The following is a 12,973-nucleotide window of genomic DNA, read 5'->3' as shown; positions in this document are numbered from 1 at the left end:
CTTCCACATCCCGCCCATTTCCTAGAGAAGTAGGCAGGATGGGGATAAAATCACTAAAATCTCAGTGGCTGTGTTCTTTTTCTTTTTTATAATGTTCAAACTGCCTTTTGTCTTTGCCGCTGTACAGATGTGTCCACATACATCTTTGCTATATCCCGCCATGAATGGCACAGTTTTGCATGCCATAGACTCAGAGATTTAGCCATGCCTTGTGATTTTTCTTAATTTGTTTCTTTAATATGCTACGTTATACATATTCTATTATTGCAATCAAAAATTTAAAATTCCATCCACTCGCTACTCGTGAAAAACAGCATAGCCGTGTTTTGCATGTTGTGCCAAATTGAGTAAAAAAGCAAAGCTGTATGTGGACACATCTGGTATCTAATAATTTCAGTCAGCCATTTTAAAGCATCCTTTGGCCAGTGTTGGTAAAAATGTTCACAGTTAAGAGATTTTCTTTAGTAAATTGATTGTAAATGCCCATAAATTAATGTTTATTACATAAATACTAATGTACTAACACAAACAGATAAAAATGACATCATTGTACTTGCTTCAACCATTTTTTATGAAATACAAATCGAAGGTGTTGTTAGAACCAAAACCAAAACACAGTGGTTTGAACACATCTCTATTATTTAAAGCAACACTCCCAGGGAACCATTTTTTGGAGTTACAAGGGGCTCTGTTCAGTTGGTTTCACTCGGGGCTTTGTAGTTAGACCCTTATCATGGGGTTCTGTAGTTAGCCCCACATCCTTGATGAAATCTGAGTCTGTGTGGAACTATGAAGGCGGATGTGTGTGGGAGGGCAAAATGAAGCTGCAGTCTCGAAGTCTGTGATATAACAGAGGCTGCGACTCCTGATTGGTCCTCCAGATCGCACTGTAAACACAGTGTTGATTTGAACACGACTCCCACAGATATCTGGGAATGCAGCTTTAGCTACATTACTGCAGCATGCTATACATGTCTTCTGTTTACTGAAAGTTAACTGGTATATAATGTTAGTTTGTTCATGTGGCTGACTTATATCACTCTTCAGTGGGGAGAGGGGGTTAAAACTACTGGCAGAACCTATGGTGTTGATAGGTGTCAGTGGTGTGTGATGGAGGTCCGGCCACATGATAAATAGCTTAACTAGGAATTGGTTTAACAACCAGATAGAACACAGGATGCTAATAAAACACAGAGTTAATGCATAATTGTCGACTTCCTGGCTGGCCCCTCTGGGTGGATGCAGCCTGGGTGGCACTGCAGGAGGCGGTGCAGGGGGCGTGGATTGATTTACAGGGTGGTACACGGGCATGTCGGGTGCATGGCTGCGCAATCACATAATTGTGGCTACACCCCATCATACAATTCCAAAATTACCGGCACTGTATAGCGGGAGGCATGACTATGACGACAAGATTCATCGCAGGCTGGTTTCGGAAGACTTGTGCAGAGGAGGAGCGCCACCTAATTTTTGGGAGCCTCCCAGCCATTCCATGAGAGTAGGCAAGTATGGGTTATTACAGCAGGAATACAATGCAGGGACATTCAGTATGATAGATCCAGCCAGGAGCGGGTTAATGCAAGTGGTGTGTACAGTATATAGTACCCAGCAGTGACGAATATATTTACTGCAGTTTGTCTATGGCACAGTCTCTTTGGAGACACTCAAGGGCACATCCTAATCTTAAGATTAAGAAGAAGGAAGACACACTGTAAAGATGCGCATGTGCAGTTGGTCTGAGATCGCGTACATGATGTCAGTATCCTCCTTTTACTATGGAGACCCCGCAGCACCGACAGTAGGAACGAGGAGACAGGGCAGAGCACTCTTCTCAACAAAATCAACTAAATGTAACTAACTTTTCATGAAATTATAGCTTATTTCATCTAAGTGAGCAGGCAACTATGTAATAGTACTGCTCTATAATAATTGGTATAATTCAGCACAGAGGCATTACAGTGTTGTCACCATGAGACTACAGTAGTATAGCTTACATGCCATGAACCTTCTATCTAAGCTTTTTTCCCAGCATCCTGTTAGGAATGGATAACAAGCTATAGCTTTTTACTACATGAAGGATATATAGTTCCTCTGTATATCTGCTTAGATCTTAGTGTCTGCTTAGATCTAAGCCCTGAATGACTCATTAGCCAAAATAACATAACATGTCACAAGACTTAAAGGTCAGGACAATTAGACAGCAGGTGCATGTTGTTTACTTGGCTTTATAAAAGGGTCTGCATATTCCCAAGCCTGTCACTGTGTTATTGAAGCGTCACAGTGTTGTACGGCTGCACAGTACATAGCACAGGAAAGATTGATACCTTATCGCATTAACTGCTGCTTGTCTTCTATCACCTGTATCCTGTTATCTTCAATAAAACCTATTATTAGATTTGCAGATTCTTAGTGTGTGTGTGTGTGTGTGTGTGTGTGTGTGTGTGTGTGTGTGTGTGTGTGTTTGGCCCCTTTTACTAACACATTTTATCAGAAAACCCTGACATTAAAATGCATTATGGTAATTAAGGACCTCTACAGGTTTGTTGCCCAGGGGCCCTCATAAACCTTTATCCAGCCCTGTCTGCTGAAACGTAAAGAGTATAGTTTTTTTTTAAAAATGGTCTTTTGTTGCTGTAAATTGCAAACTTTTGTTAATGGAATTGCAAATCTAGGATAAACCATCAACAGGTAAAACAAACCAATAAAATGGTACAATTGTCATTCTTGTACAGTAGTTTCATTTTGGGATTTAAGTACTCACTTGCATGATCATAGCCAGTCTTCATCCTTTTGTACAAGCGATATCTCCACTCCCAGGACTTGAGCTGCTTCTCCTTATCTGTACTGTCGACCCCCAGCCCCTCATTCTGTATCTTTGCAGACAACTCGCTCATTCTCTGTTGGGCTTCCTCCACCAAAGCGATCAGGTGCATGGATCTGCTTTCCAGGCTGACAACTGCACATAAAACCAAGGAATACTTATATGAGTACATACTGTAATTTAGCTTCTAGAACTAGAAGTCAGCATGTACTGTATAACATCACATCAGCAATAAAACTGCAAGGGTAAGTAGTGAATTAGTAGATTTTTCTCAGATTTTTTTTAAAAGATGATTCATTATAAAATAATTAAATTAACTATATTTATTTACCCAGAATAACGGAACTAATTATATAAAATAATTGAAAACAAATACAAAATAGTAGAGCAAATAATAGATTGTAGATAAAGTCCTCGAACTTTATCCTTCAAGTTACTGAAGTGAAATTACTGTTGTACCTGGAAATCGACTTCATGGAAAGAGTACTAGGTAAACAAGTCTAAACTTAAAGATCACATTATTATTGATTTAGAGAAGGACGGAGTTAACATCCTTCACCTTTGGATGCAGCAACCATGTGAAACTGCTAATGCAGTAGGAGGTGTCAGAGGGAAAAACACGCCTCCTACTGGCATCGCAGATCCGAGTGCTGTGTCCTAAGACCATTGGCCATCTAAGTAACCATAAGGTTACTCAGATTGGAGCTCGCAGCTCCATAGCCGAGACCAGGAAGTTTGCGCTACAAGATGTAGACTCTGGCCTCTCCACTCCCAGAAAAAAAGGGAAGACAGCTCCACCCACTCCTCGCCCCCAAATGGTCACAGCCTGCCAATCAGGTTGCGGCTCAGGGGGCACAATACAGAACTCGATCTGCACATGCCCCTCTATCGGATGTACAGGTATGCAAACCATCAGGTTTGCATGCATCTCCAAATTAGGCCCTTAGGTGCATATGTACAGTATCACAGCTTAAAGAGAGATAAATTGAAGAGAGATAAAGCACCAACCAATCAGCTCCTAGCTGTATTACAAGCTGTATTTGAAAAATGACAGAAACTGATTGGTTGGTACTTTATCTCTCTCCAAGCTTTGATACATATGTCCCTTAGGGTGTCTATGTATTAATTCTTCAGGAGAGATAAAGTGGATAGAGGAGGACATGTACTAAGCAGTGATAAAACTGGACGTGAGCCAGTGGAGAAGTTGCCCATGACAACCAATCAGCTGCTCTGTATACTTTTATAGTATGCAAATTATAAATGTTATGTCAATGCTGATCTCCATTGGCTCACTTCTCCAGTTTTATCACTGCTTAGTACATCTCCCCCATAGTACCAGCTAATCAGCTCCTAACTGTCATGTTACAGTGTTTGAAAAATGACAGGAGCTGATTGGTTGCCAGTTTCTCTCTCTCCAAGCCTTATTATATCGGCCTCTTAGTGTGTTAAGAGTAAGTATATTCCCTCAGGAAATGCTTGATTATTTGGCTGAATACATTTTATATTGTCTTGTTTTCAGAATACATAGGGTTTTAATTGGTAGCACAATAAGAAATTTATGTTTTTTCTTTTGTGACATAGTAAAAACATTGCCTTTTATTCACTTTTTAATTAATTTTTGTGGTTGTTTATTTTAACTGTGGGATAACTCTAAATCCAGTAAGATTCTAACTCTATTTCCAGCACTAGTTCACCTAATTTGAATTGTATCTAATACAGTAATTAATATGTTCTCCCCTACAGACAGGCAATTAAAGGATAAGATAATAACACACAAGTCTACATTCATTGCAAGGGTATACGGCTGGAAGATACACAGTAAATAGGTGGACAGTCAATAGGTACACTCGTGATGGTCGACAGTCAATAGGGTCAAGAGGTCAACAGGGTCAAAAGGTCGACAGTTAAATAACCAACATGGACATAAGTCAACAGGGTCAAAAGGTATAAAGGCCATATGCTGATAGCTGAGGGTTCCCTCTTTCCAGGGGTACCAGATTTTTTTTAAATCGGCCTTGGGAAACCAGAGATATCTGACTTCAAAACAGTGGTCACCATCTGAGCTTGTTAATTGCTCTTCGCAGCCAGATATCTCAGGTTCTGTCTGACATAGAGTTTTTCTGAGGGTATAATCCAAAAGCTGGGACTCTCCCCTTTCGGTCGACACTGGCAGCTTGTCACTACTATGCCCAGAACCAGATCTATCAGCCTTCCAGCAGCTGGTCCCTGCTTCAGCTCCACACACCAGGGATGCGGTTTTATATATTTGTCTACGGATTGCTTTGGCTTCTGAACTCTGACCCCCAAATCCCTAGTACCTTCTGAAAGATGGGACTATCTAGTCTTTTTGTCCCATTCAAAGCTAAGAAATCTATTTACAGGAACAGGTGATATCTACAGTCAAGCAAGCTGCCCTCTCACTGGAAAATGATGGATATTAAGCCCACTCCACTATCCACCCATCACCTGCGTATTACACACCTCCTACCACCCTGGAAGTCATGTACCAGGGCCCCTTCATTCATCCCAATGCCTCCTTCTAAAGTTTAGTGCTCTCCCTCCCGCCCCATCTGTGCAATTACAGAAATTACTGCTCCAGGTCCTACATGCTAAACGGAAGATAGAACACCCCTACCGCCCGCAGGACACCAAAGCTGCCGCTGATAAAACCTCCCATCCCTACCGCTGGAGAATGGGTAGGGGCCCCAGTGCATTGCTTTGTCCAGGGGCCTACACTGCTGTTAAGACAGCACTGACTAGGGGGAGGGTTAGGGTTAGGCACAATGTTTAAGGATAGGATAAGGGTTAAAATAACACAAAAACAATGTGTCTTCCTACTGTATGTTGACCATTTGCATGTCGACCTTTTGACCCTGTCAACCTTTTGACCCTGTTGACCTAAATCAATGTCACCAATTTAACTGTGAACCTTTTGACCCTGTCAGTGTTTTGACCCCGTGAACCTATTGACTGTCAACCACACAGTGTCGATCTATTGACTGTCTATCTAGACACTGTTGATCTTTTAATCCACACCCCACTGTAAGTGGAGTTAATAAGTTTATATATACAACAAAATTGTAGTTAGTGTGGATTCAGCAGTGTGACGAACCCACATGGGGGGGGGGGCATCCGTTGACTTTAAAGACTCCACAACGATACTCCTCTCTACTCTGAGCACTCTACTGTATCAGAAACAGGGTGAGTAGCTGTTCATACCCCTCACTTGCGAACTTCTCATTCATGTGGGGCACTGTCAGTCAATCACTCTTTATTGATATATAGTAAACAGTGGTGCCGAAAGGGGAGGGGTACCAATTACCCAGGCCCCGGGATGATGGAGAGGACCATGGGGGCAGGGCAGTTGAGAACTTGGCTGGGCCCTGGTACTTTCACGGGGGGCATGGCCTACTCACAAGAGGCGTGGTCATGTGCCCTTAGAAAAAAATACACAGAAGCATGTGCTGGGCTGCGGAGAAGAGCTGCAGCCGCTGCGGTCAGGTTAGGAGGGAAAAGGCTTGGGGCCCCCACTGGACCCTCACAGGGCCCCTCCATTAGACCTGGGCATGGGTAATTAGTACTCTCTTCCTTCCTCTCTCAGCACCACTGCGTGGGGGCCCAGGTCTACCGCTCACTCGCTCAGCCCCCCTTACCTGTCAGCATTGTTTGCAGTTAGTGTAAGGAGGCTGCTGCCGCCACCAAGCAGCAGCCTCCTCTGTCTGTGCTGGGCTACAGAGAAGAGTTGCAGCTGCTGCGGACAGGTTAGGGGGGAAAGGGCTCAGGGCCCCACTGGGCCCTCACAGGGCCCCTCCATTAGACCTGCGCCCGGGTAGTTAGTGACCTCTCCCTTCCTCTCTCGGCACCACTGCATGGGGGTCCAGGTCTACCGCTCGCCCGTTCAGCCCCCCTTACCAGTCAGCATTGCTGGCAGTTAGTGTAAGGAGACTGCTGCCGTCGCCAAGCAGCAGCCTCCTCGGCCTGTGCAGGGGGTGGGGTGGGGGGGGGTAGCGATTGCACTGATCGCGGTGCCTTAATTACATTTTATTAAATAAACTATTCTTGTGAGAAGGTGTGGTCATGCCCCCTTACATTAGGCCATGCCCCTATTACCTGGGCCCGGCCTGTCTACGTCCATGGAGATATACACAGTGGTGAGATGAGATAGAAGGGTGGTGTACTGTAGGCCCATTAACAGGCATTTGTGAACCCCAGTGGATCTGATTAACAGCCCAAACATGGTACATATTTTTTCTATAGCTCATTTAAAGTAAGTGTAGATATATTGAGAAAATTATGGTACTGTATACATGGCCTTTTTAGGTCAGGATTTATGCTTTCTTTAAATATTTATTGTTGCCACTCCAATGTCAGGGGGGGGGGCTACGATAGGAGAAGGCGGTGTGTGTGTGTTCTTTTGCGCGCACTCCTAGGAAGGTGGGTGTGGTCTCATAAGAGGTGTGGCCTCACAGGGAATGCTGTAGCCACAAGCCACAACCTTGATTTATCACGCTGGGGACATGGAGAACAGGTCTCGTGGGTGACAGGGTGAATATGCAATGACAGGTCTGGTAGGGGACTGGGTGAGTGTGCAGGGACAGGTCTGGTAGGGGACAGAGTGAGTGTGCAGGGACAGGTCTGATAGGGGACAGGGTGAGTGTGCGGGGACAGGTCTGGTGGGAGACAGGGTGAGTGTATAAGGACAGGACTGGCTGGGGACAGGGTGAGTGTGCGGGGACAGGTCTGGTATGGGACAGGTCTGGCAGGGGACAGGGTGAGTGTGCGAGGACAGGTCTGGTAGGGGACACGGTGAGTGTGCATGGACATGTCTGGTAGGAGACAGGGTGAGTGTGCCAGGACAGGTCTGATAGGGGACAGGGTGAGTGTGCGAGGACAGGTCTGGACGGGGACAGGGTGAGTGTGCGGGGACAGGTCTGGTAGGGGACAGAGCGAGTGTGCAGGGACAGGTCTGATAGGGGACAGGGTGAGTGTACGTGGACAGGTCTGGTGGGAGACAGGGTGAGTGTGTAAGGACAGGACTGGCTGGGGACAGGGTGAGTGTGCGGGGACAGGTCTGGTATGGGACAGGTCTGGCAGGGGACAGGGTGAGTGTGCGAGGACAGGTCTGGTAGGGGACACGGTGAGTGTGCATGGACATGTCTGGTAGGAGACAGGGTGAGTGTGCCAGGACAGGTCTGATAGGGCACAGGTTGAGTGTGCGAGGACAGGTCTGGACGGGGACAGGGTGAGTGTGCGGGGACAGGTCTGGTAGGGAACAGGGTGAGTGTGCGGGACAGGTCTGATTGAGGACAGGGTGAGTGTGCGGGGACAGGTCTGGTAGGGGACAGGGTGAGTGTTCCGGGACAGGTCTGATAGGGGACAGGGTCAGTGTGCGAGGAATGGTCTGGTAGGGGACAGGGTGAGTGTGCGGGGACAGGTCTAGTAGGGGGCAGGGTGAGTGTGCGTGGACAGGTCTGAAAAGGGACAGGGTGAGTGTGCGAGGACAGGTCTGGTAGGGGACAGGGTGACTGTGCGGGGAAAGGTTTGGTAGGGGACAGGGTGAGTGTGCGGGACAGGTCTGAGAGGGGACAGGGTGAGTGTGCGGGGACAGGTCTGGTAGGAGACAAGGTGAGTGTGCGGGGACAGGTCAGGTAGGGGACAGTGTGTTTGTGCAGGGCAGGTCTAGTAGGGGACAGGGTGAGTGTGCGGGACAGGTCTGGTAGGGGACAGGGTGAGTGTGTGGGGACAGGTCTGGTATGGGATAGGGTGAGTGTGCAGGACAGGTCTTGTAGGGGACAGGATGACTGTGCGAGGACAGGTCTGAAAAGGGACAGGGTGAGTGTGCAGGGACAGGTCTGGTAGGGGACAGGGTGACTGTGCAGGGACAGGTCTGGTAGGGGACAGGGTAACTGTGCGGGGACAGGTCTGGTAGGGGACTGGGTGAGTGTGCGGGGACAGGTCTGATAGGGGACAGGGTGAGTGTGCGGGGACAGGTCTGATAGGGGACAGGTCTGATAGGGGACAGGGTGAGTGTGCGGGGACAGGTCTGATAGGGGACACGGTGAGTGTGCGGAGACAGGTGTGGTAGGGGACAGGGTGAGTGTCTTTGGGGCAGATGTTGTGGATGATAGGGTGAGAGGCCAGTAACCAGGTCTGGGCAGCGCACCAACTACCCGCCCTTCAATGCCTACCTCACAGCACTCCCCCACTTCAATGCACTCTCCGTGCTTCATTACATCACAGCTTCTCCAACTCCATTATACACCTCACAGGACAGAAGACCCCGCTACTCCCAGATAGATCATCTTCTCCAAGCACAGAAGACCCCCTTCCCCCTGTGACATTTCTCCCCATATTACCAAAGATCCACTGCAGCTTTGTGGTTGCCCTCTCATCCTCCCTCAGGCCTTCTCACCCCTCTGCCCTGCTGGTTGCTGGGGACACCACTCTCACTGACAGCGGCTGGAACGGGGGAGCCGGAGGAGAAGACGCTTGTTCTGGCTCCCTGGTCAACCAGGGTCTCCAGCAGGGACGGAGAGCAAGCGCCAGGGCATGGAGTGAGGTGGAGTTTCATGCCCCCAATAGCAGGAGGAGTCGGGTGAGTCTGAGCTGCCCGGCACCCAGCCTGCGTGACAGGGAACACTGGAGATGCTAGAGACGAGGGCTTCTCCCTGTCACTGTGCTGGGTACGGGCAGTGGCGGGACCCGGCAGCAGTAGCCCGGGCTGATGGGAGGTACAAGGAGTGTTAGGGGTGACATCTCGGCAACCCCTAAAATCACATTACACCCCCCCCCATCCCCCCGCTGCTGTGCCACTCCACTGTTGTTGCTATGCGGCCAGCTACCTGGTGCCGGGTGACACGTAAATGGGGTCGGGGACACATGCAACCTGGGCTGCCGATCTAAAGGATAAAAAAATTATCCTAAACAGGCACATGCCTAGGTGTCCCCACCTGAATCCGCCACTGCAAACGGCCTATGTTTTTGTACTGTGCATGTGTCCGAGTTGCAATGCATGTGTGCCGTAATGAATCACCTATGTCACTCGAAGGGAATATTTGAACGCAGAGTGATTAAAAGATAGCTATCATATGGGGGAGGCTACAGTGTGTCCAGAAACATATTGGCTTGTCATGACCATATTGTAGGAGTGTCAATTCCAGCAACTACTCCTTGTATGTAGTTCCACTAGTTCTACCGTCTTACTTTAGTTCCGATGGCTATTCTGCACAACCATAGGGTTGCTCGGATTTACAAATAAATGGTTTACCTCCAGTTTGTACTAATATACACCTGTTCAGATGTAGACAAGGATTTTATATTGTTTGTGATATATTGAGGTCAGCTGCTCACTATTAGATAATTGGCACAGCTATAAAAGGCACTATCAAGCACACTATAGATCATAGGTCTGCAAACTCGGCCCTCATTACCCCACACAGTGCATGTTTTGCAGGTAACCCGGCAGGTGCACAGGTGTACTAATTACTCACAGACACATTTTAAAAGGTCCGCAGGTGGAGTTAATTATTTCACTTGTGATTCAGTGAGGAGACCAGCAAAACATGCACTGTGTGTGGTAATGAGGACCGAGTTTGCAGACCTATGCTATAGATCATCTTGAAAAAGCTGCACATGGACAGCAAAATGCGTTGGTTAAAAAACTGGGCACAGGACACTGCATACAGGAATGAGCTGCACATTCTCTGGTCCATTATTGGGAATTCCAGCATTCAAATCCGAACTATGGTTAAGGATCAAAGCTTCAAGTCTCTGAGACTGTTTTGCTTCAGTCCACTAATTCATCTGACTTAAAGGTCCTCATCATCTACCACAGAGCCTGTAATATTTCATCCTTTGCTGGTTACATCAATCCCAGGACTAAGGCTTGCTCAGACTCTGATTAGTCCATTAATAAGAGCCATGCTCATTTTTCTGAATAAGCTGTGCTACTAGTGCCATTCAACCTACATGTTGCAACATACAATATTACAATGTGTTTTTACATATTATCAATTTTATTGTTACTTATCACTCTATTAAATGTTACTACATAAATCTTTTTAAACTTGCTTCATCTGAGCAGTGGCGCTGTTTGTTTTATATTTAATTATTCTGAGGTTTAGAAGATTGACTATATTCATTAATCAGCTGCTATTTGTAAATCATCTCTTTTCAGCACCGGATTATCTTTACTTTGACAGTATATATTTTCATAATGCACTTAGAACTTTTTTTTTTATGTGATGATACCAAATCATTATGGTGCCCTAGTGTAGATAAATTAGTCTAATTTATTGACCCACTTGTTTTACATGTTATTAACAAATCAATTAAGATGTATTTCCTTCATACTTGATGTATTTCACCTAATTTACAATAGTTTAAAGACGCATGTAAAAAATTTTTTGTTGTTTCTTCATTCCAATAAAGCTTTGATTATAATCAAGAACCTGCAAATAAATTACTGACACTATATTTAATGTCAAATGAAGATCATTGCATGGCTGCATAATATTGAAAAAAGATGCTGTGAATTACTTCTGGCTGTGAAATTATCCAGATTGTCTGCCAAAAGCTTTTATATAAAGTTTATGGTAGTGAGCCAATGGAAGATTTGATGCTCGACCGATTCAGAACAAGAATTTCATTGTCTACAGACGTAAAGATCATCAGACATGGGTGGTAAAATCTCAAGCTTAGTCCTAGTTTTGCCAAGGCTGTCAGCAATGTAAGATATGGGCTAATAATACATATATCAGTGTATAAATTAATAGATCACTTTTACTGTTATTTAAAAGCCTCCTGCTTTCCAACAACCTCCACAAAAAAGCTGATATGTTCATTGTCAGTTCAATGTTAATGTAGATAATTTATTGCACTTACAATTGGAAGCTTATGCATTCCTTTTGGGAGATGCCACTAGGGTATACAAAATATATATATATGGCACATCACAGTTAAACTTCCTACCACTTTGGAACCATGCCTATCAGTGCATTAAATATTTAACTTCCTTATATACAGTATCTGGCTATGAGGCAGTGAGTTTGGGGATGAGCAGTGGCACATGCAGGAAGGGTTTCTGAGTACCTGGAAACCCTTTATGATGGACTTATTGTCTTTTTTTCTATGATGTAATACTGATGTATGGGGGAGAGGCAGGCTTGTTTTAATTGGCTACCGAGCAAACAGGATATATATATATATATATATATATGCACCATCAGTTAAATCCCCTTTATTTAACACAGACATTGCTCAGGAAGCTGTAACCAGGATTCGAACTTCCAGTCTCATGTACTGCAGTAAGACCCCCAAACATGGATCTATTTGCTCCTGCATAATAAGCTTTATAATTCTAACTACTGTATATGGATCTAGTTGTCAGTTTAACCCACTGCAGCTAAGCAGATCTATGTAGTGTGAAGTCACCAGAGCCGTAACTAGAGGTGTATGAACTGTGTCATCACAAAGAGCACTTAGCCTTGGGGGTGGCACCGTCGCTGTCCCACGACCCTTGCTTCTTGATAGCAGAGTGACTGGAATGACACCCTGCAGCCAGTACAGCTACAGCTTGGTATGCACACAGCAGTCTCTACAGGTGCTAAGAGTATCCCAGTGCTGACAGCCCCTTCTCCTCTGTGTGATGTTATGATATCATGCACTCAGGGGACAGGACCAGCACAGGGTGCACTATCACACATTCAATCCTCTGCCACAACACACTAAGCTTTCCATGCAGGAACAAATAGCTCATGTGTTAGGTGTTTGATTGTTAAACATGAAGTTGTGAGTTCAAGTCCCAGTTATGGCATGCAGAATAATGAGTTGTTTTAAATACACCCAGTTTTAATTGAATGGAAATGTGAATCTAAACAACACTGTTATGGATACTGTACTTCGCAAGTTAAATGTTCGAATATGGCTAAGGAGGTTTAATGTTCAAAACCCTTGCATGAATTGTTGGGAAAATACAGGAGTGTTATGGACATTTTCGGTGTGGGTATCTGCTATTAGCTGTGAGCTCGTACATTCAAATACATGGCTCCTACATTGCTACTGCTGTATTCAGTCTGTGTAGCCATAGGGTTACCATTAATCTCAATATTTCTTATTCTTGCGTATAGGTTGCGAATGCGTATAAAATTGCAA

At 45.4% G+C, this 12,973-nt stretch overlaps 1 protein-coding gene across 5 annotated transcripts in view; it reads right to left on the bottom strand.

The window, feature by feature from the left end:
• ANKFN1 (ankyrin repeat and fibronectin type III domain containing 1) overlaps nucleotides 1–12,973 on the bottom strand; it is a 1,208,371-nt gene that overhangs the window by 811,640 nt on the left and 383,758 nt on the right. For all 5 annotated transcript variants that reach the window (XM_063961280.1, XM_063961279.1, XM_063961282.1 and 2 more), the window contains one exon: nucleotides 2,762–2,956. In XM_063961280.1, the coding sequence (XP_063817350.1) occupies nucleotides 2,762–2,956 (195 nt within the window). The remainder of the gene's footprint in view (nucleotides 1–2,761; nucleotides 2,957–12,973) is intronic.

Source organism: Pseudophryne corroboree, chromosome 3, assembly GCF_028390025.1.
Source record: "Pseudophryne corroboree isolate aPseCor3 chromosome 3, aPseCor3.hap2, whole genome shotgun sequence".
Taxonomy (NCBI): domain Eukaryota; kingdom Metazoa; phylum Chordata; class Amphibia; order Anura; family Myobatrachidae; genus Pseudophryne; species Pseudophryne corroboree.
The sequence above is the reverse complement of the archived record's forward strand: the minus strand, read 5'-3'. Positions and strand labels throughout refer to the sequence as shown.